The following is a 23,505-nucleotide window of genomic DNA, read 5'->3' on the forward strand; positions in this document are numbered from 1 at the left end:
GGGGAGAGCTAATTGCCGGCCAGTAAAAGGTCATGAAACTTGAGTGTTCTGCGGCACAGATGTTTAAGGGGGAGAAACCGTTATTTCCGATAAATACGGGTAATAAAAATTATGCCACGGTCGGGAAATAAGAAAAAAAAAAAACCTGTCGATACAGAACATATAACAGAGAACTCTGATATTATTTGTTCGGAGAGAAACAGTTCGGCCGGTGGTGGGGGGCGCGGGAACGTGCCTCTGCCATTAAATAAATGATAGGCGCTCTTTTAAAGAGCGAGGAATTATTCTGCGCATCGTGCTGGACAATAATGAGGAGGTTTTTCTTCTGGTTATAAACCCAACATATTATTCCAGCTAGAATGGAGGCGAGTGATGCAATGTGGGTGCGCGGGTATTCCACCGATCAAATCAGGGGAACAGTTAAGATTTAGAATATATAACGTCGTTCTTTGTACCGTAGCCAACGTCATCTTATAACCCCCAACGCGACGAAAACTACTAAACTCCTTCATTAAAAAACAGTCACCAAACAGCATACAGAATGCCTCAAATTCATGAGTATATAACAGCGGTGCTGTATACAGTAATAACCCCCAGTGCTGTATACAGTAATAACCCCCCAGCTCTGTATACAGTAATAACCACCAGTGCTGTATACAATAATAACCCCCCAGCTCTGTATACAGTAATATAACCCCCCAGCGCTGTATACAGTAATATAACCCCCAGCGCTGTATACAGTAATATAACCCCCAGCGCTGTATACAGTAATATAACCCCCAGCGCTGTATACAGTAATAACCCCAGACGCTGTATACAGTAATAACCTCCCAGCTCTGTATACAGTAATATAACCCCCCAGCGCTGTATACAGTAATAACCCCCCAGCTCTGTATACAGTAATATAACCCCCCAGCGCTGCATACAGTAATATACCTCCAGTGCTGTATACAGTAATAACCCCCCAGCGCTGTATACAATAATATAACTCCCAGCGCTGTATACAGTAATAACCCCCCAGCTCTGTATACAGTAATATAACCCCCCAGCTCTGTATACAGTAATAACCCCCCAGCTCTGTATACAGTAATAACCCCCCAGCGCTGTATACAATAATATAACCCCCAGCACTGTATACAGTAATATAACCCCCCAGCACTGTATATAGTAATAACCCCCAGCGCTGTATACAGTAATATAACCCCCAGCGCTGTATACAGTAATATAACCCCCAGCGCTGTATACAGTAATAACCCTAAATCTATCTTAATGCTTAGGGAAGTGGCATTTCAAGGGTTATTTTTTCCCCTTCTTTTAACCACCTTGGTTCCCTTCGCAATACTAATTTCTCTTACAAAGTTCAACGGCGACGTCAACTTCCACAAACATTAACAGGCCTGAGAGTGGTGGACAGCGGAGGGTGAATGCCAAAGTATTCTCTGACATTTACTAATGCTTTAAATGGTAAGTGTGCCGTTTCCCGGAGCCCGGACACATAAAATGCCATCATGTCACACGCATGCACGCCTGTAGCCGCTCGCTTTTGATGCAAGTCTGGGGACAGCTTGTTCTTTACTCTCGGTAAGTGCGGACCCCGCTGTGCGTCACCTCTCAAGCAAGCCGGCTCCAACAATCACTCGCGGAAACAATACAAAAAAAAAATGAATTGTTTCAGCACTTGGCTATTAAGACGCTGCGATTTTGGTAATACGGGGTAATTATGATTTCAAAAAAAAAATAAAAATGTTAAACTTTTGACTGTAAAATGAGTCCCGTTGCACTCGGCTCGTCGCCCTTCCAAACAAAGCAGGGGTAAATGGAACAGAGACAAAAAATAAAAGGGAAAATATATTTTAAATTGTAAATTCTTTGAGTCTTGGATTCATTTCTGCTATTTATTGATTCGTATAGCGCCATCATATTCCGCAGCGCCGTACAACGGGCTCTGAGTAAATCTTAAAGGAAAAGGCATTGTCTGCTTTAGGCCGACATGTAACCGAGCAGCAAGGAGCCGTGCCGGTGCCTGGGAGATGTTCTAAACACCAGAGACTGCTGAGGCATCTGCAAATGTGTGATCTGGTAGCTTAATATAGCTGAACCGATCAGTCTGTTGGAAGGAAAGTCCAATGGAAAGTCACGGAACCTATTTATAAGCAGTAAAGGAGGTTTGGGTACGCCTTGGCAGGAAGGTCCTACCTGTGGATGAAGTTTTTCTTCTCCAGGTATTCCATGGCGGATGAGATCTGAGTTGCCATGTGAAGAAGCACCACAGCTGTGACCTCCTGTCTGTTGCAGTCCCTCAGGTAGTCCAACAGGTTTCCGCACGACATGAACTCAGTAATGATGTAGAACGGTGGCTCCCGGGTGCAAACGCCTATGGGGTGACAAAACGAACCTTAACTCTTGGTACCAGGATCGGAGGAGCCATCCAAGGCTCATGTATATCGCATTTATAGCACGGGACTGCAGCTTTAATAACGGGCTACGACAAGGACTACAACTGTACCGAAGGCCACCATCAGCGGGGTGCAGCTGCATAGGGAGCCCAACTTCTGGAGGGCGAGAGAGACTCCTGATCTCGAACACTCATGCAGTGTTAAGAGCTGACCTAAAACATGGAGGATCTACAGGAAGGGTAACCAGGTCCTTGTCCCCCCCCCACCATATAATATTAAGCTGCGTTAAGAGTTCCAAGATACTCTGGCAGTGAACGGGTCAACGATGATGACTGTTCCTCACGAGCAATAGTTTCCCGCACCTTTATTACGATCAATAATCTCGTGGAATTATTACACATTTTCTTCAATATCCTCCTGTAACTTATTATTAACAACAACTTCAGGTCAATCTTATAGTCATTGATTTTTTTCTCCATAATTTACTCCCATTGGGTTATTTTTACGAATCCCCAGGCTTTTTTAATTTTTTTTTTATAATAATAAAAAAAAAAAGATACGCGCTGATGACATCAGAAATCATACCGGACCCCGAAAATTCGACTTTACAGAACCCCCCCACCGCGTGTCAAAGTCTACGGCAAGGGCAAACATCTACAGTAATGGCTTCAGATATTACCCAGAAACCCCATACTCCCCAAAAAGGGTCCAAACTGAGGGTGTGGCTAGAAGCAGATAGGGGTGGGGCCAGTAGTGGGAGTGGGTGGGGCATCAGGACAATGTCTGAAAACTGACACTGCCCTGTGAAGACTGGGACACTTGGGAGGGTTTTTAACCCTCTGTTGCTCAAATGTACTCACCCAGTAACTGCACCAGGTTGGGATGTTTCACCTCTTTCATTACGGCCGCCTCTTTCAAAAATTCTTCTACCTCCATGGTGTCCTCCTGAAAAAAGTTACATAAAGTGTGAACCTGGAAGGGTCTGAGCAGCGGAGCTTCATCTCATTCCCAGCTGCACAGCCAATTGATTGTATTAACTAAAACTCAAAGAAAACCCCAGAAAACATCTGTTCCATGAGGTTTGTTACTACAAAAAAAGCCATAATTCTTAGTCCCGCTGAACGCCCAAACCCGCGGACTCATCACCAACACCCCATGTAGCATTATTAATGAAAACGATAAAGACCTCCCGAAGGGCGCTCTGTCGTCTGCATTGCTTGCGGAGCCCACTAGGTGGCGCTGCGTTACAGGACAGTTTTATTGGAGGTTTTTAACCTTTTGCCTCCAGTCTTTTGAGACCTCTGCCTGCGGTGAAAGCAAAATACTGCATTCCTGCGTTATGACGCCGTGCGTTTCCACTTTATGATCGGTGTGCTATACTGTACATCACCCTGAGGCGCCGATCCTCACCTAGTCATCTGAACCTACACAGATGTGTCCTATCTGGAAGAGATAGAGCGCTCTCATCTCAGCCCAAGTGATTAGCCATTAGTAAGATCTGTGGGCTGCCAGCGACCCGATAATAAGCCTCAGCACTGCCTTTAATATAAGGTTAATTAGTAAGTGCTAATGAAGTCGTTAATCCCGTCCGTTTAATTCACCCCGTTAGACCACGGAGACATTAAGGGAACAAGGTAGACTACCTTCAGAGTCTTCACGGCCACGGTCAGGTTGTACTTTTTCCACACTCCCTCGTAAACCTCTCCGTACTGGCCGCCCCCCAGCTTGTGCTTCATGGTGATGTCCGTCCTCTCGATCTCCCACTTGTCGTAGTTGGGAGACACCCCGTAGATGGTGGGCTTGTTCCTCTTCGGCGCTGGGTAGTGGAGGGTGGTGATCAGTCCATCGGACACCGTGGAGTGGTGGTGAACCAGTTCCGCCAGCGTGTTAAATCGGCTGTCCGAGGACACGTAAAGCTGAAGGAGAGAAGACAAAAAAGGGACCGGAGGTATAAAGAACGAGCGAAAACCAAGCTGAACAACAAAAAAAACACACAATACCATAAAAAACCTCAGCAGGCTTTTCATAAAGGTTTAACGAGCATAATCACAATGATTGGGGCGCATTGACCCGCACGAAAACCCCCATATGTAACTACATATTTAACGGGTTCTTGATGGTAACTGGACCTGGAACAGCTGCCCTTAGAACGTGCGCCTAGAATCATGCGATGCACCCAGTCCGAGAGATCGAACGAAGCTGGGTTTATTCTCCGGGCACCGATACGTCTCAATATCCAAACGCTGGCTCACTCCTCAGCTTATCACTTACTCCAGACGCTTAGCACCAGCTGTGGCCCTCAGAATCTGTAATGCATGAATATTCGTTCACCTTGCTTTCTAAGCCTTGAGTTGGTTAGAAGGAACAGGGGCTCGGTACGTGAGCCAAAGGGCCGTATAACTACTACTACATAATAACTACTTTAACACAGCACAGGAGGGGAGCTTCTTTCATAGGAAGAGAAATGTGAGAACAAGAGACCGCAATCTAGAACTAGAGGATCAGAGGCTTATACGCAATGTAAGGATGCTTTACTGTACCGAGAGAGTGGTAAATAAGTGGAACAGACTCCAATCAGAGGTGGTAGAGGGTAATACAGTGAGGGGATTTAAACACGCATGGGATAGACATACGGCTCCTGAATCTAAGACGAGACCAACGGCTGATTAAGGTTTGAGGAGAGACGGGCAGGAAAAATGGGCGACTAGATGGGGACTGCCGGCAAATTCTATGGGACTCAGCAGTAAAGCGTAAGCTTTTTGGACACACAGAGCCGGGTTGAGCTTGAAAGCCTTGCTAAGGTTTTAATAAAAAGAGGCTGGGTGGAAAATGATTCAGAAGATCATTAGGGCATCAAACGCACGGCCTTCACCCTTCTCATCACTGCGGCTAAATCCGCAGAGCAGATCTAAACCAGACAACGTCTGAACAATGGCCGCCATTAATCAAACCACAAAATAAAATCCGGGGCGGTCATTTTTAAGGAGGAATTTGAGGACAGACCCGCAAACAAACATCGGCGACGTCTGTCCGTCCCCAGCTGTCTGAGTCACAGGGATCCGAGCCGAGGCAGGGGAAAGGGCGAGCGGCGCGCGTGATAAATGTACCACCAAATGAAGATTCTGCGCGCCGCTGTCAGCTCTCAGCCTCCGGCTTCGCTCTCCGCCACCCACACTTTTAATAAAATAATGTAAAAAAACACAAAAAAAATGATTTTGGCCGTTCGACAAAATCCTTCAACACAGTGGAGATGGGGGGGCGGGGGGGGGGATTTAAACACAATGCGAACATGCCTGCGTCGAAACAGATATCCGGAAACAGGAATAAACAGCGTTCCAGGGAAGCCCCCCTCCGGATGCCGCGGCTCTTTGGGGAGGGAGGAACGTTTCCTCCGTTGTGCGCTTGTTTTGCTTCTCATCGCACGGTCTGTGTTTTTTTTCCTGCTCACGTGGGAGGGATGTCAGCTTTTTATTTGTTTATTTACGACAGACTGCAAAAACATTTATGAACGGATAGGACATTCCGCTAATTGGGTTGGAAAAGCTGCCGGGGAGGGGGGGGGTGGATTTGTTGTCAGGGATCGGAAATGCCACTACGCGGGGTCGCTTCCAATAATTCAGTCTCTAGCAGTACCAGTCCCCACCGCCAGCTTTATTAATCCCTGAAAGATTAACTAAATTCCGCCGATATTACTCCCTTCTTAGCCGACGGCTAATGCTCAACAATGTGCCTTAATTCCTTCATACAATATACATGGAGCCAGAGATGCTCAGGGTAAAATGCGCCGTGGATAAACGTGGATAACGCGGACGATCCTCCTTAAAGAGGACCTAACAGGTCTGATATAGAAACATACATTACATACATTTGGGGTCACTGAGCTGTTTTCATAGAAAACAAGGAAATTTCTGGCTGTAACATAATTACAAAAAGGGTTTTCCTAACCATCAATTATCCTTTTATACTTGGATCAGCGAACACAACGTGCCATTGGAACACAGGAGTGATGGGAGTGATAAAGGGCCATTGGAACACAGGAGTGATGGGAGTGATAAAGGGCCATTGGGACACAGGAGTGATGGGAGTGATAAAGGGCCATTGGAACACAGGAGTGATGGGAGTGATAAAGGGCCATTGGGACACAGGAGTGATGGGAGTGATAAAGGGCCATTGGGACACAGGAGTGATGGGAGTGATAAAGGGCCATTGGGACACAGGAGTGATGGGAGTGATAAAGGGCCATTGGAACACAGGAGTGATGGGAGTGATAAAGGGCCATTGGGACACAGGAGTGATGGGAGTGATAAAGGGCCATTGGAACACAGGAGTGATGGGAGTGATAAAGGGCCATTGGAACACAGGAGTGATGGGAGTGATAAAGGGCCATTGGAACACAGGAGTGATGGGAGTGATATAGGGCCATTGGTACACAGGTGGACAGGCTTTGACCTTGGAATCAGGGCTCCTAAAAAGACTTAAAAGCCTTTTGTTTTTGACAACTTTTATATAGAACATCATGCGCAGGGCCGGGGATTCCCTCCAGCGCACTCCCCTCTTACAAGTAACAGCAAATCATCTCATCTCACACTAACTGCTGAATAACCGTACTCCTGATTAATAACTTTTGCTCCTGGTTGGTGAATACCAACGATCGCTCATTCTTTCCTGACTCGGCATCGATTATTTATGGCAAATATTGCATTTTCCTCTTGGATTTTTCTTTCTAAAATAGCTGGAAAGCGGATGCTTAGCGCAGACTCCCCTCTCGTTCGCTGTATCGGTAAGTATTCAGGAAATTGCCATCTTCCATTTTTTAAGTCCCCGAATCAGAGATGAAATGAGAGCAGCGGGCGCTATGCTGGTAAATGATACGTTATTACTGTATTCGCCGGCTTCTGATCGCGTTACCGGCTCTGCCGGAAAGCCGCCGTGTCTGTAAAAAGCCTGATCTCAGAGCGAGAAACTCATGCGCAGAATCCCGAGCGTTGGCTCACAATGTATCAGAAGTACGAACGGTCTTCAAAGCCCGCTGTGCAAGGTGGGAGACAAAGGATACGGGCCCCAGGATACCTCCCCCTACCCCAAAATTATTCACGGCTACGTACAAACGGAGCAAGAGATAGACATTGAAATGGTCGCTATGACGACTGCCCTACAGTTGCTGTTCATCGTGGATGGCCAGACCCGAGGCAGGTTTTGCAGGAAAACAGAGTATTCCAGTTTCTTAATTCCTACATTTTCAAGCCGTATGGCCTTCGGCCCACCTCATTACCGCCCATTTACCGGATAGGATGACGGGGTCTCCAAGAAACTAGCCGACCAACACAGTCTTCCTATACAACACCTATCTATCCTACAATTCTCAGGATTATGGGATTTTCACGTTTCTAGGGATGTTTAGTTACAAAATATGGCAAAAAAAACTCATAACTAATTAGCCCCCCTGACCCAAACATGTCGTAGCCCTCCTCGCTCTTTCTCCTAAAGCTGCCAAAACCAATACGTTGGTGAAGACTAATAGTGCAGATCCTGAGAGTAAATATGGCGGCTCTTACATATCTAAGGTGGGTTCCAAAATAGACATGTTGGGTTTTTTATCTACTCGATGGGTTCCTTGGTCCGTTTGATGGGTTCCTTACATGTTCAAAACTGTAAAACACGTGTCACTATCACGGCTTCATCACTGTTTTGTGGATGATCTATACACTAGGGTTGTGTTACATGCGACAGAAGCAACGCTGTAACGTATAAGGTTCAAATAATTGCTGGTTTCCAGCTACCGCAGCTATTCAACAGCGATGGAAACTGGGATGGTGCTCAAACAGAATAAATACACCGGTGCTTTTCCTTTTAACTTATGCAGTATACAATAAATGTCTGTAAGTGCGTAGAGAATGCTAACTCCGTCAATTACCCACTGACTTATCCGAGCGCGGAATATCATTAGGCCCGTCTAATCTGTTACCGAGAGCGGGAACCCGAGAGGCAATCGAAGAGTAGGAATTCAAAATCAATACTAGAAAAATGCGCCATAGCATAACCGCGCCACTTATAATTACTGTGATATCGGACTGCGTGTCAGCGGTAACATTTCCAGAGCCGAAAGATACTCCGACCACAAACTAAATTAGTTTGAGCCAAAGTAATGAATTTGTGTTGGTAGGAGAAGGTTGGGGTACAGCCAATGCAGGAAGGAAGCCGGGGCAGGGGTATGGAGGTCGATTCGGTGGGGCAAGAAAGTAAGCAGGGCAAACGAAGAGAGACAAGTCAACAGGCAGACAGGTTGGAGCACCAAAAGGTGGAGTAGGTGTGCCATTATCCACAATTGTTAGATGACACCATGATGGGAAGGGAAGACATGTCCTACAAAAATAAAACAAGACGCTCTAAAGGGTTAAATAAGCCAGCTAGTCCTGTGGCTACATGGGTGGGAATGTTTACGCCATCTTTTATTGGGCATGCCACACCAAGGGCTGCCAAGCCAGTTCAATGTGCTCCAGAGCCCTGTTAGTCTATGGTGGAGCCATGCCATGGAGATGGAAGTTAACCGATAAGGACCTCTCCACAAGGAGGTGGGCAAAGTGTGACGGAGGAATCTCTAGTGCAGTGGTCTGTGCCGGTGGGCGTGCGCAGACCACTAGATCCTTACGGCTTTTGAGAACGCCCTACGGCCCAGCTGCTGGGGGTCTCTCAAGTAAGCCTGGGTCTGGGGCAACTGCTGCTTTTGCCACGAGTAAAAGAATGCTGTGAAATATTCAACCACGCAAGCTGCCATCTTTTAGGTAAGACTGTCCCTTTAAACGAGAACAATGCGATTATTCATGCAGGGGAAGAGGAAGCGAAGCAGAGGAACAGTCCGGGTGCAACACAAAAATCAAAGAACAATCCCATTAAACGCCTGGAAATATGGCGCTACCAGGGATTACGGAAAATGACTGTGCTTAATTGGCAGCAGAAATCTCCCTTATCTAACGACTACAAAGCAATCCATATCCATAAATTAGACTCTGGTTTGGAACGAAAGTACAGCACAAGTGGTTTTATCCTAGACAGAAATATCCGTACATTAAAACCCCAGAGTAAAGCTCTCTGAGCTGCAAATAAACTGTCATGGGAGGATAATGATAAAATATTGCAAAAATAAAATATGAATATTAAACTGCGTGATATCACAGAGCGCCGGCGTATGTCTCCACCGCCGTACCGGCACACTTTGTGTTCAGAAGAGCCGCCGCTGCTTATTACAATGTATTCATTGTCTTTGCTTACAAATGTTTCACGTAAATCAGCAATGTGTTTTCATTGCACACGCGTGGTCTGTACACCTGCTCGGAGCTCGCAGTACACGCTATGGCATCATTCTGCATATCTGAAATCTGTACAGCTAAAAAGCCTGATTTCTGAAGATCAAAGGCTGTCTGGGACGCTTGGAGCGCCCTGGTATGGATTCCTGGTCATGCAATTTTGGGCCATCCTGATATCCCAAGGCCGTTGGTACGAGATGTAGATTGAGAAGTATCTGTCAAACAGGGTTGCTGAGGGAGACATCGATGCCCTTTAACTGCAACCCTTGCCATGCTGTCCCTTAAAAACTGGCCTGCCAGCCTGCCACGAACCCCTTGAAAATCTACAAACATCTGTCAACCTCGTACTTTGCAGCAGGAGCTTCTGATATGTTCAACGTCCGAGAGACTACAACTCCCATGATTCCCAGCTACGTCTGATTTGTAGATTAGCAACAGCTGGATCTACCAACTACTTGGCAAGCAATCAAAGTACTAAAGAACATACAGCTGCATAAGTATGAACATTCTGCATCAATACACCTCCCTACAGTACAACATACCATGATAACAAAAATAAAACACAGCAACTATCCTACCACCTAATAATACGTTACGCTATAGGCTAATGTCTTCACTAGTGGCCACCACGATCTGGACACTAGACGCTCTAATCGTGTCCGTGACAAATATGCACTAATTAAAAAAAAAGAGATTTGCCGGCTACAGACAGAGACGCGTGTCTGGGGTAGTTGGTGAAGGATGCTGCAGAACGTACGTAAGCTGCCCGTGACCACCTACCTTCCCGTCGGAGGCGGTATTGATCCGGTAGTGGTAGACCCTGCCTTCGTATCTCAGGGATATGGATCTCTGCCCGGGGCTGCTCTCGCTCTCCCGCACCAAGAAGCTGCCGTTGATTCCGCTGCTCAGCAGGTACTCGGCGGCGTTCCGAGATACGGGTCCGTGATACCAGGAATGCTTTTCGGGGCTGTTGACTGGCGTGATGTAGTTACTGGGCACCCAGCCTTGACCGTTCTTGGTCTGAGCCTCACACCACTCTCCATTATGGTTGTATCCCAAAACACGGAGTTTCTCACCTGTCGTAAAGACACAATTCAAACCCCAGACACTGTAAGAAGTTATCCGAACTTATTACCGTATTGGCTCGGATATAGGCCGCCCCCGTATATAGGCCGCACCCTAAAAGTTTGGTGCTTTTTTAAAGAAAAAGTTTTTTTTCTTTAAAAAAGCACCAAAAAAAACATGCTGCCACTCTGTCCCCCCCCCCGAGATATGCTGCCACTGTCCTCCCTCCCCGAGATACGCTGCCGCTGTCCTCCCTCCCCGCGATACGCTGCCGCTGTCCTCCCTCCCCGCGATCCGCTGCCGCTGTCCTCCCTCCCCGCGATCCGCTGCCGCTGTCCTCCCTCCCCGCGATCCGCTGCCGCTGTCCTCCCTCCCCGCGATCCGCTGTCCTCCCTCCCCGCGATCCGCTGCCCTCCCTCCCCGAGATCCGCTGCCCTCCCTCCCCGAGATCCGCTGCCCTCCCTCCCCGCGATACGCTGCCGCCCCTCCCTCCCCGCGATACGCTGCCGCTGTCCTCCCTCCCCGCGATACGCTGCCGCTGTCCTCCTCTGCCCCCCCTCCTCGACTTACCGGAGCAGACTCCCGGGTGTCTTCAGGGCCGGCGAGGGACATCTACGCAATACGCGTATGCAACTTCCGGTACCGTTACCGGAAGTTGCATTTGCGTATTGCGTAAATGTCTCCCGCCGGCCCCGCAAGACACCCGGGAGTCTGCTCCGGTAAGTCGGGGGTGGGCAGAGGTAAAACGCTTAGATAACCTCCCGTGCCGGCACCCCCCCCCCCCCGTGGGAAGTGCTGGCAGGGGAGGCTGTCTGAGCGTATCGGGGAGAAGGATGCAGGTCCCCTGCACCGCTGCGGGGGATCTGTATCTTAACCCCGCTGCCTGCCCGGCGCCCGGGACTGCATGTCCCGGGCGTCGGGCGCTAGACCCCGAATATAGGCCGCACCCCCACTTTAAAAACTTAAAGTGGGGGAAAAAAGTGCGGCCTATATTCGAGCCAATACGGTATATGTACCTGACCTCACGACTCATTTCATTTTTTTCCGTTTTGCTTTTTGTGTCCAAATTCCTACCCACATAATAAACGGCAAGACAAAGATTTATTATAACAACAACTGTGAACAAAACAATATGTAAATATACAAGGTAATGGTCAAAATCCGTCCTAACAGATTTCAACAATACCAGAGAGAGTTTTCACAGAGTTTTCTTCTGCTGCAATGGCAACCAAGCTGTTTAACCTGCCGGTCTCCTCTCCGTGCGTCACATGACTCTAGGCCAGAATTAATCAGTCTGATGCCTAGATGGGGTATGGGTGTAAAGGGGTTTCTATTGGCATACTAAGTTATAAAAGGATCATGTGGAGCAGAGCGCAGAAGAGATCTTACCTTTAGTAATGCTAAGTGTGTTGTCCCCGCTGGCCACGAAATCATACAGTGCAACGAAGAGGTTCGGGTCATTTTCACCGGGGCCGGAGAGAAGGTTTTCCTTGGAATTCCAACGGGCAGCTTCGCTTAAACCTTGGGGTTCGAAATCGGTCACTACTGGTCTTTGCAAGGCTTCTGGGGAGCAAGTCGGAAAAAGGCGAGGAGGCAGAGGAGAGAAGGGGAGAGAAGAAAACAACGGTTAGGCAGCTGAAAGACTGTAATGGCATTTACATATTTCTTTTAATAAATCAATACACGTCGTACCATGCGATTAGCGACATGCGATGAGAACGGAGGCCTTTCTAAATAACGCTTTATGTCTTAGCGTATCGAGATTTTATGTTCTCCCGTCTGAGGTTCTGCTCGGTGTAATATGATGCCTACACCGCCCCTACCCCAAGGACCCTTTCCATCGATTCGGCGCACTGAGCTCTATAAAGATAATATGCCTTGCTCTAGGTGGCTGCGAGTACGGTATTAATGCCAGGTTTCCACTCAATGAGAAAGCTTTTGGGACGAGGAGGAGGAGGAGGAGGAGAAGAGCCTTGGGTTCATGCTTCAAATTACTGAAGGGCAGGATGTGGCTACAGGAGAGACTCACCCACTCAGGGCTGATTCACCAGGATTAACGGAAACCCACCCTACCTTAATTAGCACCCAATCGAGAAGTGGAGGCCGCTGTGGGATCTAGATCGGTAATGACCAGCCATAGTTACCAAAGGGCTGACCAGAAAACACAGGAGTCCCTCCTGCAGCTTCTCGGATGGAATGACAGCCTTCATCGCAGAGGTCAATGAAGACAACATGGCCTTTGGGGCTGGTGCTATCATGTAAACATTCTTGCCAAATGCCTAGGGCCCCGTTGATTCTTGGAGCCCCATCAGAAAGTGGATGGGAGGCCGAGGCCAAGTGTGACGCAGTCTTAAGGCAAAGATCATAGGAGACCCTTAAAATCCCAAATCCACCTCACCCCAAGAGCAGTTAAAACGAGTCCTAGCAACATCATTTCCGCTGAGGCTGATGAGTCTTTAAAAGACGACACGCGCTGTTCAGCTGTGTACAAAGTTAATTGTTTAAATAAATGGATGGCGGGTATGTCAGGGCTCCAGTCATCCAAAGTAGGAGAGGCGACAATTAGCCGGAACCAGCAGCAAATATAAAATATACAAAAAGTCAATTTTGCCACCGCAGCAGCTGCTCCACACTGTATTCTAAAACGTTTAGCAACTTGGTAAACTAGATTACCTCTATCTTGGTGGATCTACCACATGGTTTAATGAAGCAAATACACTGAATCCTTGCCATTGCCCTGAGAATACAGAAATCAGTGAATACGGAACCATTGATCCTATGCGAGAAAGGGCGTTGTAGGTTCCCGCGGTACCTTGTTCACTAATACACTTTTGCTATTGATCTCCATAAACCCACCACTTGTTGCCTACTGCGCATGGCCAATGTGTGAATCCGTGAACACGGAATACCTGAATAGTGAACACACAGAAGGCTGACGATATATATCGTGATTTAGACAGTCGGAGCACTATATGTAATTCTGATGCCCGCTTATGCTAAAAACGTACTGGCACAACTGTTGAATAAGGACTTTAATGATCAAATTCTTTTGGGGGAGGTATGAATAAAATGTGACTCTGGTGTAAAGTTCAGAAAGTAGCTTTATCACCGTAGATCCCAATGGAATGGTCCAATCCGCTAAAGTTTTCCACGGGTTGCTATGGCGATAAGACCATTTTTCAAACTTTGAATCACTTTTTTGAATACGTAACAACCACATTTTTATCCGATGATGTCATTTCCAATTCTACCCCCGTTTAGTGACACCAAATTTCCGGAAAGGATGAAACCTAATTCTGAAGATTCAAAATACTACCACTGGGTTTTATGTCACCTAATGGGGCGCACTGGGAAATGGCATCATCTAGATAGGTTGTCCACACACAGGGGACATTGATGGCCACGCTAGATAGGTTGTCCACACACCGGGGACATTGAGGTCCACACTAGATAAGTTGTCCACACACAGGGGACATTGATGGCCACGCTAGATAAGTTATCCACACACAGGGGACATTGTTGTCCACGCTAGATAAGTTGTCCACACACAGGGGACATTGAGGTCCACGCTAGATAAGTTATCCACACACAGGGGACATTGAGGTCCACGCTAGATAAGTTATCCACACACAGGGGACATTGATGGCCACGCTAGATAAGTTATCCATACACAGGGGACATTGATGGCCACGCTAGATAAGTTATCCACACACAGGGGACATTGATGGCCACGCTAGATAAATTGCTTTCATAACCTAAAGAAAGCAAAGTCAAAATATACATTGTTACCGGATGATGCCATTAAATGCGTCTTTAGGAGGCACATCCTGCCCGAAATTCTTTATGGAAACCCAACATAAAACATTAGAACCCCATAAACCTTCATCAGGGGGAAAAGGTAATCTAAGGGTCTCAGCATGAAAAAAGTATGGAGATCCTCGGACTTAGAAATGAAACATATGTAAGCGTCGGAAGTCTTCTTCGGAAGTTTTTGTTCTTGTATCGCTTAGGACTTTGTATCGGGTTCCGGCGGCTGATATCCCTGCATCGTTTTCCTAAATAATCTTTTTTTTAGTTTAATTTTGGTTTTGACTGTGGCCAGGGAGGGTGTAGCTGCTCCTAATCTGTGCTGAGGCCTAGAAAAAGGGGATTAGAGATGCGAGGACTCCAGCTGGCTGCAGCTCCAGCCTGGGCCTTCTCCACCCCCCCCCTACTCTCCCCCCCCACCACCCTTTTGTCCACTGACACCCAGTTTATCTCACCTTCGAGATAGCAGCTGGAAGATGAGGAGAGACCTTTTTTGGATTTGCAACCCACTAACTTCAAGCAGATTTCCAACATTTTCATGTGCTGCACACAGGACTTGTTCGATCGGCTTCCCCTTCTCCTCCGGGACTTTTCGCTCACTTTTCCTCCGTCCAACATGCGAGAGGTCCGGTGTAGGGCAGGCCACGGCCAGGCCTTGATCGAGTCACTGGGGCTGTGCTTAGCTCCCCGCTTTTTCCTTTTACTCCCCACGAATGCAAACTTAGAAAAGAGACTCCAAAAGTTGATCGATCCAGGCCAGTAACGGAGAAGATCTTATATTCCTGGGAAGGTGGAAGGTAGGGGGTCCACCAAGATCTCTAAGGTCCACGCTTACCCATTTTGACCACAGGATCTTCTTCAGGAGCGGGGGGGGGGAGAAAGAATTGAAAACCCTGCTCACTTTTTAATCCAGGTTCTTGCCGGACTCATGGGCTCTTTCCCCGACCATTCTCTGTGTTAGGCAGGGAGATCTGCATACGTTAGACTGCCAACAAAGGGCCCCCTTCATGCTCTGGCTGCTTCTAGTGATGACATCCGAGGTCTGGAAACGCCTACCCATGCACGGAGCACCATTAACCCCGTGCTGCCTGCTCTCTGTAGCCCCTCTCTTGTCCTCTCAAAGCCTTTCTTAAAGCTGAAGGCACGGGAAGTTGTAGCAACTAAAAACTCTGAAACGCTTAATGTTTCAACATTATTCCAAGAAAGTCCCGAGTCAGAGATGAATCCTTTTGCTACATTTGTATAGCCTCGGGGCAAGTCTCCCGTCCGAGTACCAAGACCAGAAAAAACATGATACACAACTATGAAAATAACGCAAAATCAAACAAAACGGGCTTCGTACTACTGAACACATCTGATTCTGGATAATGGGAGTACTGAACACATCTGATTCTGGATAATGAGAGTACTGGATACATTTGGATCTGGAAAACGATAACGCGGGATATATTTGGTTCTGGAGAATGACAGTACTGGACACTTTTGGTTCTGGAGAATGACAGTACTGGACACACACTTGGGTCTGGAAAATCGCACTGGATACATTTGGTTCTGGTGAATGACAGTACAGGATAGTTTTGGTTCTGGAGAATGACAGTACTGGACACTTTTCGTTCTGGAGAAAGACAGTACTGGACACATTTGGTTCTGGATAATGACAGTACTGGACACACACTTGGGTCTGGAAAATCGCACTGGATACATTTGGTTCTGGTGAATGACAGTACAGGATAGTTTTGGTTCTGGTGAATGACAGTACTGAACACTTTTGGTTCTGGAGAATGACAGTACTGGAAACTTTTGGTTCTGGAGAATGACAGTACTGGAAACTTTTGGTTCTGGAGAATGACAGTACTGGACACTTTTGGTTCTGGAGAATGACAGTACTGGACACTTTTGGTTCTGGAGAATGACAGTACTGGACACTTTTGGTTCTGGTGAATGACAGTACTGGACACTTTTGGTTCTGGAGAATGACAGTACTGGACATGTGTCCTCTTACAGTAAGGGGTTGGTGTTAAGGTTTTTAGGGGCCCTAGGGAAAACAACTTCAGGGGCCCCTGCCTAATACAGGATATTATTATTAATTTTAATGATACAATACAAGATAAAAAAAAACAAGATCCAACACAATGTTGTATAAAACCATGGATTAAAGTGCTAGAATATTATACATCTAGATCATACTTGTATAGGGTCTACTCTTCTGATAGGGGCCCCACATAACAATGTACAACCCAAACAGCCCAAAAATAACGCTTCACGATCTACATTGTTCAATGTCCAAAAACATTCCGCCTGTCCTTATTCTTTTACATAAAATGTTTAATGTTGTTTCTCAAGATGGTTGGTCAACCAGATAAGGACTTATCTTACTTCACAGACGCAACCAGTGGTCTACCTGGGCGTTAAGCGCCGGTGAATGCCGTCTACCTGAGAAGCAATCATGTGTGTTAAACAAAGAGTGGCCTGTGTTCATAAGAGGAGATCCTGAATGCTAAAGGCTGCGGAGTGTTTGAGGACAGCCGACCTTTATAATGCAGAAGCAGATCATACTATTCTTATATAGTGAATCAGATTGTCCTGGGGGGGGGCGATCAATACGGAAGCCATCTCTGAACAATCGCTCAAATCATAAGAGCTCTAATGGCAGGAAGGTAATGGATTAATAACCCTTTTGGTGCCAGCAAGGTCAGCAACCCCCTTTATCATGGAAAGTGCTCTTTGGCAATATCTCAGATCATAATCTATTCCAGGCTCGCCCAAGTGCAGGAGATACCAAAACACGTGGTTTTCTATAAAACCTTCTTAAAAGGTTCCAAATAGCTGTTCCCTTTAATTAGGATGAGGCAAGCTTGGGGATAGATTCCCGCCACCACTTAGCGATATCCAGAGCTGAGAAGTAAAAACAGCTCCTGTTATTGTTCTGAAGGGATCTTGTTCCATTGCTGTCAACGTTTCCTAGAAAACACAGACCCTGAACTGCTGCTCTTGGGTAATATCATTCTTTCTTGCATGGAAGATAACATTCAACGCGTTCTTCTGTGTGCCCGGGTCACATGAGCTGGCCATGGGCCCAAAAACAATAATGATATATAGAAATTATATATAGTACATATTTTTGATGTACCGAGAGTGCTCCATACCTCCTAGTGCCGGGTAAAAGCGTGACATGCGCACATCTTTCCGCAGAATAACTCCAGGCGAAACGCGATGGAGCCAAAATGATATATTTTGAAACATTATTAAATTGGTTAGAAGGATTAAGAACTTTAAAGATCTCTTTATTTTCTGCCGACTTTCTCACTTTGCCTGGGAGAATTCATTAGAATTCTATTTGTTACAAACTATTCTACACAATCATGACGCCCCAGCAACACACTCTAGATTGTAAGCTTGCGAGCCGAGTCCACTTTACCTAATGTATCCGCTATGTCTTAGCCTGTCAGTTCTAGTTTTTTCAGACTCTTTGAATCTATGGACTGTAAGAAGCGCCTCGGAAATAAAAGATGTTAATGATAGTGAGCGCAGGTACGGGCGGTGAGAGGTGGACCTACCCCATCCCAGGTCCCTTCCAGATGACATCAACGAGGATCCAGTACCTGAATTACACTGCATTATAAATGAGGGGCAAACTTTATACTTCTCCAAAACACCACGTAGGTTACCCCTGGAAGGGCATACATTTTGCCCCTCGTCCATAATGCAGTTTATTGGTATTTTATCCTTTGGGTCCTCGGTGAAGTCATCTGGAAGGGATCTGGGATGGGGTTGGTCCACCTCTTGCCTCTTCCTCCCCATATCTATCACTATGATTAATATTGTTTTATTTATATAGCGCCAACAATGTACGCTTCTTACAGTCCCTACATTCAGAGTCCCTGCTTTAGGGAGACCCCGTTTGGCGGCACTAATAAAGATTTGATGTACTGCCCGTTTGAGTGCTTCATTTGACTTCTTTATGATGGAAACAAAATAATAATAATATCCTTGTGTATATCTGGATGCTTTATAGCACAGTACCCCCCCACACACACACACACACACTCTAAACAAAATAAATGAAAATGCTATAAAAATGAGATTACAAAAATGAAACTCCGAAAATGTTTCCGTCGGGCTCCAAACTTGTTTGTAAATTCTCCACCCGTCTGGCGCGGCTACAGCCCTCCCGAACGGAGTTTAACGCTTTCATTGGACTTAAGAAAAGTGTTTTGTTTTTTTTCTCCCCGGTTAACGGCAGATCACAGGAAGAGCGAAATGAAGCGGGGCCGCAAATCGTGGATTGTGAAACAGAAAAATGTGTTTACAATTTACAGAGATACTTTGTATCAAAACAGCCTCCCACGGCCTCTCGCGAAACATCAAAGCCAATAACACCATCTCCCGGAGATCACAATCCATTAATGGACCCAATCGGGTCTCGTTACACATTCCTGCAGTACAAACGACTATAACGGCTACAGGAGGAGACTAAACGCTGGGGTTAAATCAGTCCTGGCTGGCCTGATGTTCGCCACGTGCTTTGTATTCCAACTCTCAGGACCCTCAACACCACAGCGTAGTCTGCCAAGCATCTACACTGTGCCAACGAAACTGACCAGTTGGAGATCAAATCGTGGGGTTAAACCAGTCCTGGCTGGCCCAGCGCTCTCTATGTGTTTTGTATTCCAACTCTCAGCACCCTCAATACACCAGTGTAGCCTGCCAAAAATCTACACTGTGGTGGTGATACTGATCAAAACAGCTAAGTGACCCCAAACTTTTGAACAGTAGCGTATATATAGATATACGTGCGAGTGTGTATATAAAAAATATATAAACACATAATAGCATTCCAAAAATAAAGCCACATAAACAACAGGAGAAAGTATAAAATCATTTTACAGAAAAAAAGGTAAAAAGAAAATCAATTCGATTTCCTGAACAAAAAAGAAAAGGTTTTGGGACTGGGGTTTTTTTTTTGTAATAAATGAGGCGAAAACCTTTCCGTATTAGATCTATCCGAGTAGGCCAATTAGACAGTAAAAATTGTTGGGAAAAGGTAGTTTTCTGGCTGGCTAGGTGGGAACGCAGACATTAAGACAAGCGCGGAGCTATTGTCTCAGATTTTAGTTACTCTGGAAGCCATTTGAAGTTAATTTTCAGCATGGAGAGCCTGATGTGAAACGCTGATTCGACGAGAAGCTCCGATATGAATTTTTTCCCCTTTTTTTTTTTGCTGTATTTGGGAAAAGCTCGTAATTAGGTTGCTGCAAGAAATATTATATGCATTCCTGCGATGTCGTCACTGGGGTCTGAGCCAGCTCTGTGCTCTCCGGCTGCAGGGAACGCGGCGGAAAATCACAGATAAAACGTTATATTCTTCACATTCTGCTAGAAGACATCCAGCCTGATGTCAATGGGGTCCAACTGTGAAAGAGCTTCTCGCTGAACCCCTTTAACACCCGACAAGCGTTGTCTTTACTATAAAACATATTCAACCCGGACCAAGTCTCAGCTGAGTTCAACCTCACGTCTACAGCGTTGCGACCTCCTGAGTTCCGTTGTATGAGGTTAATGGGTTACTGGAAATGCCGCGAGCTGCCCTGAGAACTTGCTAAGTCCTAACCTGAACTAGAGTGCAGCTAAACCGCATCGGGTTTTAGATAAAGCCCTCAATCCCCGAGCTCCGCAACTCCAACCTTTCTCCTAAATCCTGCCCTCAATACCCCCCCCAGTTCCATTCTTACCCTCCCTAATTTAATCTGAAAAAGACTGGGCAAGTGGGAAACGCGTTGCACCACAATGTGTTTTAAGGGTTAATGTAGGTTCCGAGAAAATACATGGATCTTATGTTCTCTGGGAGTTAGACGAATGCTCGGAAGTTCACCGAGAGAGCGGTTTTGAAGGAGAAAGGGTTAAGGAGGCATCGTCCGGCTGCAGACGTCCATTTCTCGCGTGCCGTTCCTTCCTAGTCTCTGTAGACTACGGTTCAGATGAGGGGAACCTCTGAGTCCTGTTTTGGGATAAAGCTGTTCCCCTTATTCATTCCTCTGGTATTTGCTGCAGTGGGATGAAACAGGATGAGGTCATCCTCCGTGAATGGAGAGGAAGGGAGCGGTGGGGGGAGGTTTGAGGGATGCTGGTCGTTCTCTGGAATCCGTTATTCATTCCAGGTCCCCAGGATATGACACAATCATCGAGGGCCAAACGGCTCTAATCATCCCTACAGCCTAAAGATCGAGATGGTCATCTGGGTCTTGTGATGCGCCCATTACCCGATTAACCCAGTGTGAAAGTATAACTAAAAGCAGGTGACCCGTATGATGACATCATACATAATGAAAGACGGTGCTATGTCAGCATGCGACGGGATGGTCACTCTACGCATTCTCTGCGGGACAACTGATCTCTATACGTCTGCCCGAGAAATAACTCATTTTCTTCTCCATCCAGACAGCGGGATTCCGTGAGACAGACGTGGCCGCGCTAAAATCATCTTTCCGAAAAGCAGAAACATATTACCTAATCCAATCATTTCTTGCTCTCAGCTCCTGTCCTGCACTGTCATTACCATTTGCACCTCGGAGAGGGGCGGGGGGGTCTAAGCAGCGTGGCGGCGGTAAAAGGGATTACCGGTAATCTGATGTAGTTCAAAAGAATCCCAACAAAAGGGGAACAAAAATAAATAAATAAAAGAAATGGCAGCCGCTAAGACACGGTGACCACCCGTCAGAAGACAGAAAGCGCGAGTGGGAGGATAATAAAAGAACTTCAAGAAAGGCGTATATTTATATATATGTTTTTAAAGGATAGCAGACAAAAGATGTTATAATCCTGTCATTAGTCTCGATCGCTGGCAGTAGGACTCCTGAGATAAAGTATTGCTCTACAAAGTGTAATTACCAACCTATCTGTTATTCGAGGCCCCCGGAGCGAGGATATGTTATCAACTGCACTTGGAAAGAGGTAGAGTGTGTTCCAAATCACACACTCGGTGCCGACTCGTAACGATGTAAGTGGAGGCGGCGGGTATAAGTTCACTTGAGTCGGCTGCGACGTTACTTTGAGATCGGCCCGAGAGACCAAAGAGCCTCTTTTCGGCAATAATAATAATAAAAAAAAAAAAAGCTGGTGCCGCCTCTCGCCGTGTCCCTATTTTATTCCTGACGAGATCGTCAAGAAGAACGACAGCCCTTTAAGCGCTCAGTAGACTTGATTGCTCTGTTGGAAGTAGGCAGACATGCGCGAGGTTCCAGAAGTGGCGCCTGCGGCCAGCACGTTGAATGCCAACCAGACATCCAAAGGTCTCCATTTCTGGCCGGTGTGAACCCCTAAAAAAATCTGGTTTGATGGGACATACCAAGGGGGGACCCAAGAACTGCGGGGTCATCTGCCACTTTAGGACTGAACCCCTGGCTTATGTGTAGTAGTGTATACTGTCCAAGGCCAACTGGTTCCTTCTGTTGAGAAAACGAATTCCCAAATACGAATAGCAGCAAACAAAAGCGAAGCAGCCTCCCGAGAGACAGGCTCTCCATTTTACTCCATTTCCCCGGGTCTGGCTTCTCAGCAAATATCTGAAGAATGCGCTGGTGATGGGGGGTATTGAGCTGGATGTCCTTGCTGTTTGCGTGGTTTCCGTGATCATGTCATCCTATGTCTTCTAAAGTGACAAACATGTGACCACTTCTTACACGTCATCACCGATGTATGAAATCTCATAGAGAAGATGATTTTTTCTGCTCATTTAGAATAGGTTTTTGTTCCTGTTAACAAGACTACTCGGTGCCCTTGGCCGCTTGACCAACAAAGAACGTGTAATTAAGAGACACTCCGGCCACCATGTGTACTTTAGTGATAGCTAATAGTGACGCAATAGCTTGTGCCTTCCTGCCCCAGCGGGGGAAAATTCACCACCAGCCAACTCCAGTGCTGAGAAACCCATTGATCTCAACAGGATTCCAGCCACTGATCAGCCAATCAGGTGTGCAGAAGTGGCACCATGGCAGGGACATTGTCCTTCTCCTCTGAAGCTGCAGCTTCTACTTAAGGTAAGTGATAGGTTGAAGAATCAATATGAATGTACTCTAAAGTACTTGCCCCAGCAATGAGGAATGCATATAAATACTTTAAAATGAATTCTCGGAAGAGTTAGGGTTAACAGCCGAGCCCCCCTCTGTGCTCCACTACTCTCGGCAAAAGGAGCACTTTCTGCGCATGTGTGCAGGGGGTCTCATTAGACTCCCTGGAACTCTTAAGAGGAGAAGTGCTGGAGCTGAAAATGATATATAATCTCACAGTCATTCACTACAGCTGCTGTTACCTCTAAAGTATATTTATTGTAATGTTTCTGATGCAGGGTTTTCTGAATCCGTAATCACCGCTTGTCTCTTTCTTCGTAATTGCTCTGAGTTAAAGCCCCCTTCAAAAATAGTGATAGTCAAGCAACAGCTCTCTAGCTGTGGAACTACAACTCCCATGATCCTTGTCCAGCCAGATGCAGTGTCTGGTCGGGATAGGTCGGAATATACCACCGGTCGCAGGGGCTCTTAGCAGCAGCTGTACCCCTTACAGTTACGCAGTTACCCCGCTGCATTGATAATTACCCTGACAGGGTTGTAATCGGGGTGCAGTCAGTGCACTTAGTGCTTCAGTAGATGGGGCGGGAGGTGAGAACAATCAGACTCTTAACTGCACAGAGTAACTTAAATTAAAGGGAAGTCCCATGGCTTTTTTTCTTAGATATAGCACTTTATACAGTAATAATGCCCCAGCGCTGTATACAGTAATATAACCCCCAGCGCTGTATACAGTAATAACCCCCAGTACTATATACAGTCATAGCACCCCCAGCGCTGTATACAGTAATATAACCCCCAGCGCTGTATACAGTAATAACCCTCCAGCACTGTATACAGTAATAACCCCCAGCACTGTATACAGTAATA

At 46.5% G+C, this 23,505-nt stretch overlaps 1 protein-coding gene across 2 annotated transcripts in view; it reads right to left on the reverse strand.

The window, feature by feature from the left end:
- ABL1 (ABL proto-oncogene 1, non-receptor tyrosine kinase) overlaps nt 1-23,505 on the reverse strand; it is a 72,045-nt gene that overhangs the window by 9,301 nt on the left and 39,239 nt on the right. Inside the window, exons 1-6 of one of the 2 annotated variants that reach the window (XM_053472815.1) lie at nt 15,028-15,400; nt 12,155-12,328; nt 10,481-10,776; nt 4,040-4,312; nt 3,257-3,341; nt 2,197-2,374 (exon numbers count right to left, since the gene is read on the reverse strand). In XM_053472815.1, the coding sequence (XP_053328790.1) occupies nt 2,197-2,374; nt 3,257-3,341; nt 4,040-4,312; nt 10,481-10,776; nt 12,155-12,328; nt 15,028-15,190 (1,169 nt within the window). In that variant the 5' untranslated portion in view covers nt 15,191-15,400. Of the gene's footprint in view, nt 1-2,196; nt 2,375-3,256; nt 3,342-4,039; nt 4,313-10,480; nt 10,777-12,154; nt 12,329-15,027; nt 15,401-23,505 lie in introns of those variants that run through there. The other variant, XM_053472816.1, reaches the window with a different exon arrangement.

This window comes from Spea bombifrons, chromosome 8 (assembly GCF_027358695.1).
Source record: "Spea bombifrons isolate aSpeBom1 chromosome 8, aSpeBom1.2.pri, whole genome shotgun sequence".
Lineage (NCBI taxonomy): Eukaryota > Metazoa > Chordata > Amphibia > Anura > Pelobatidae > Spea > Spea bombifrons.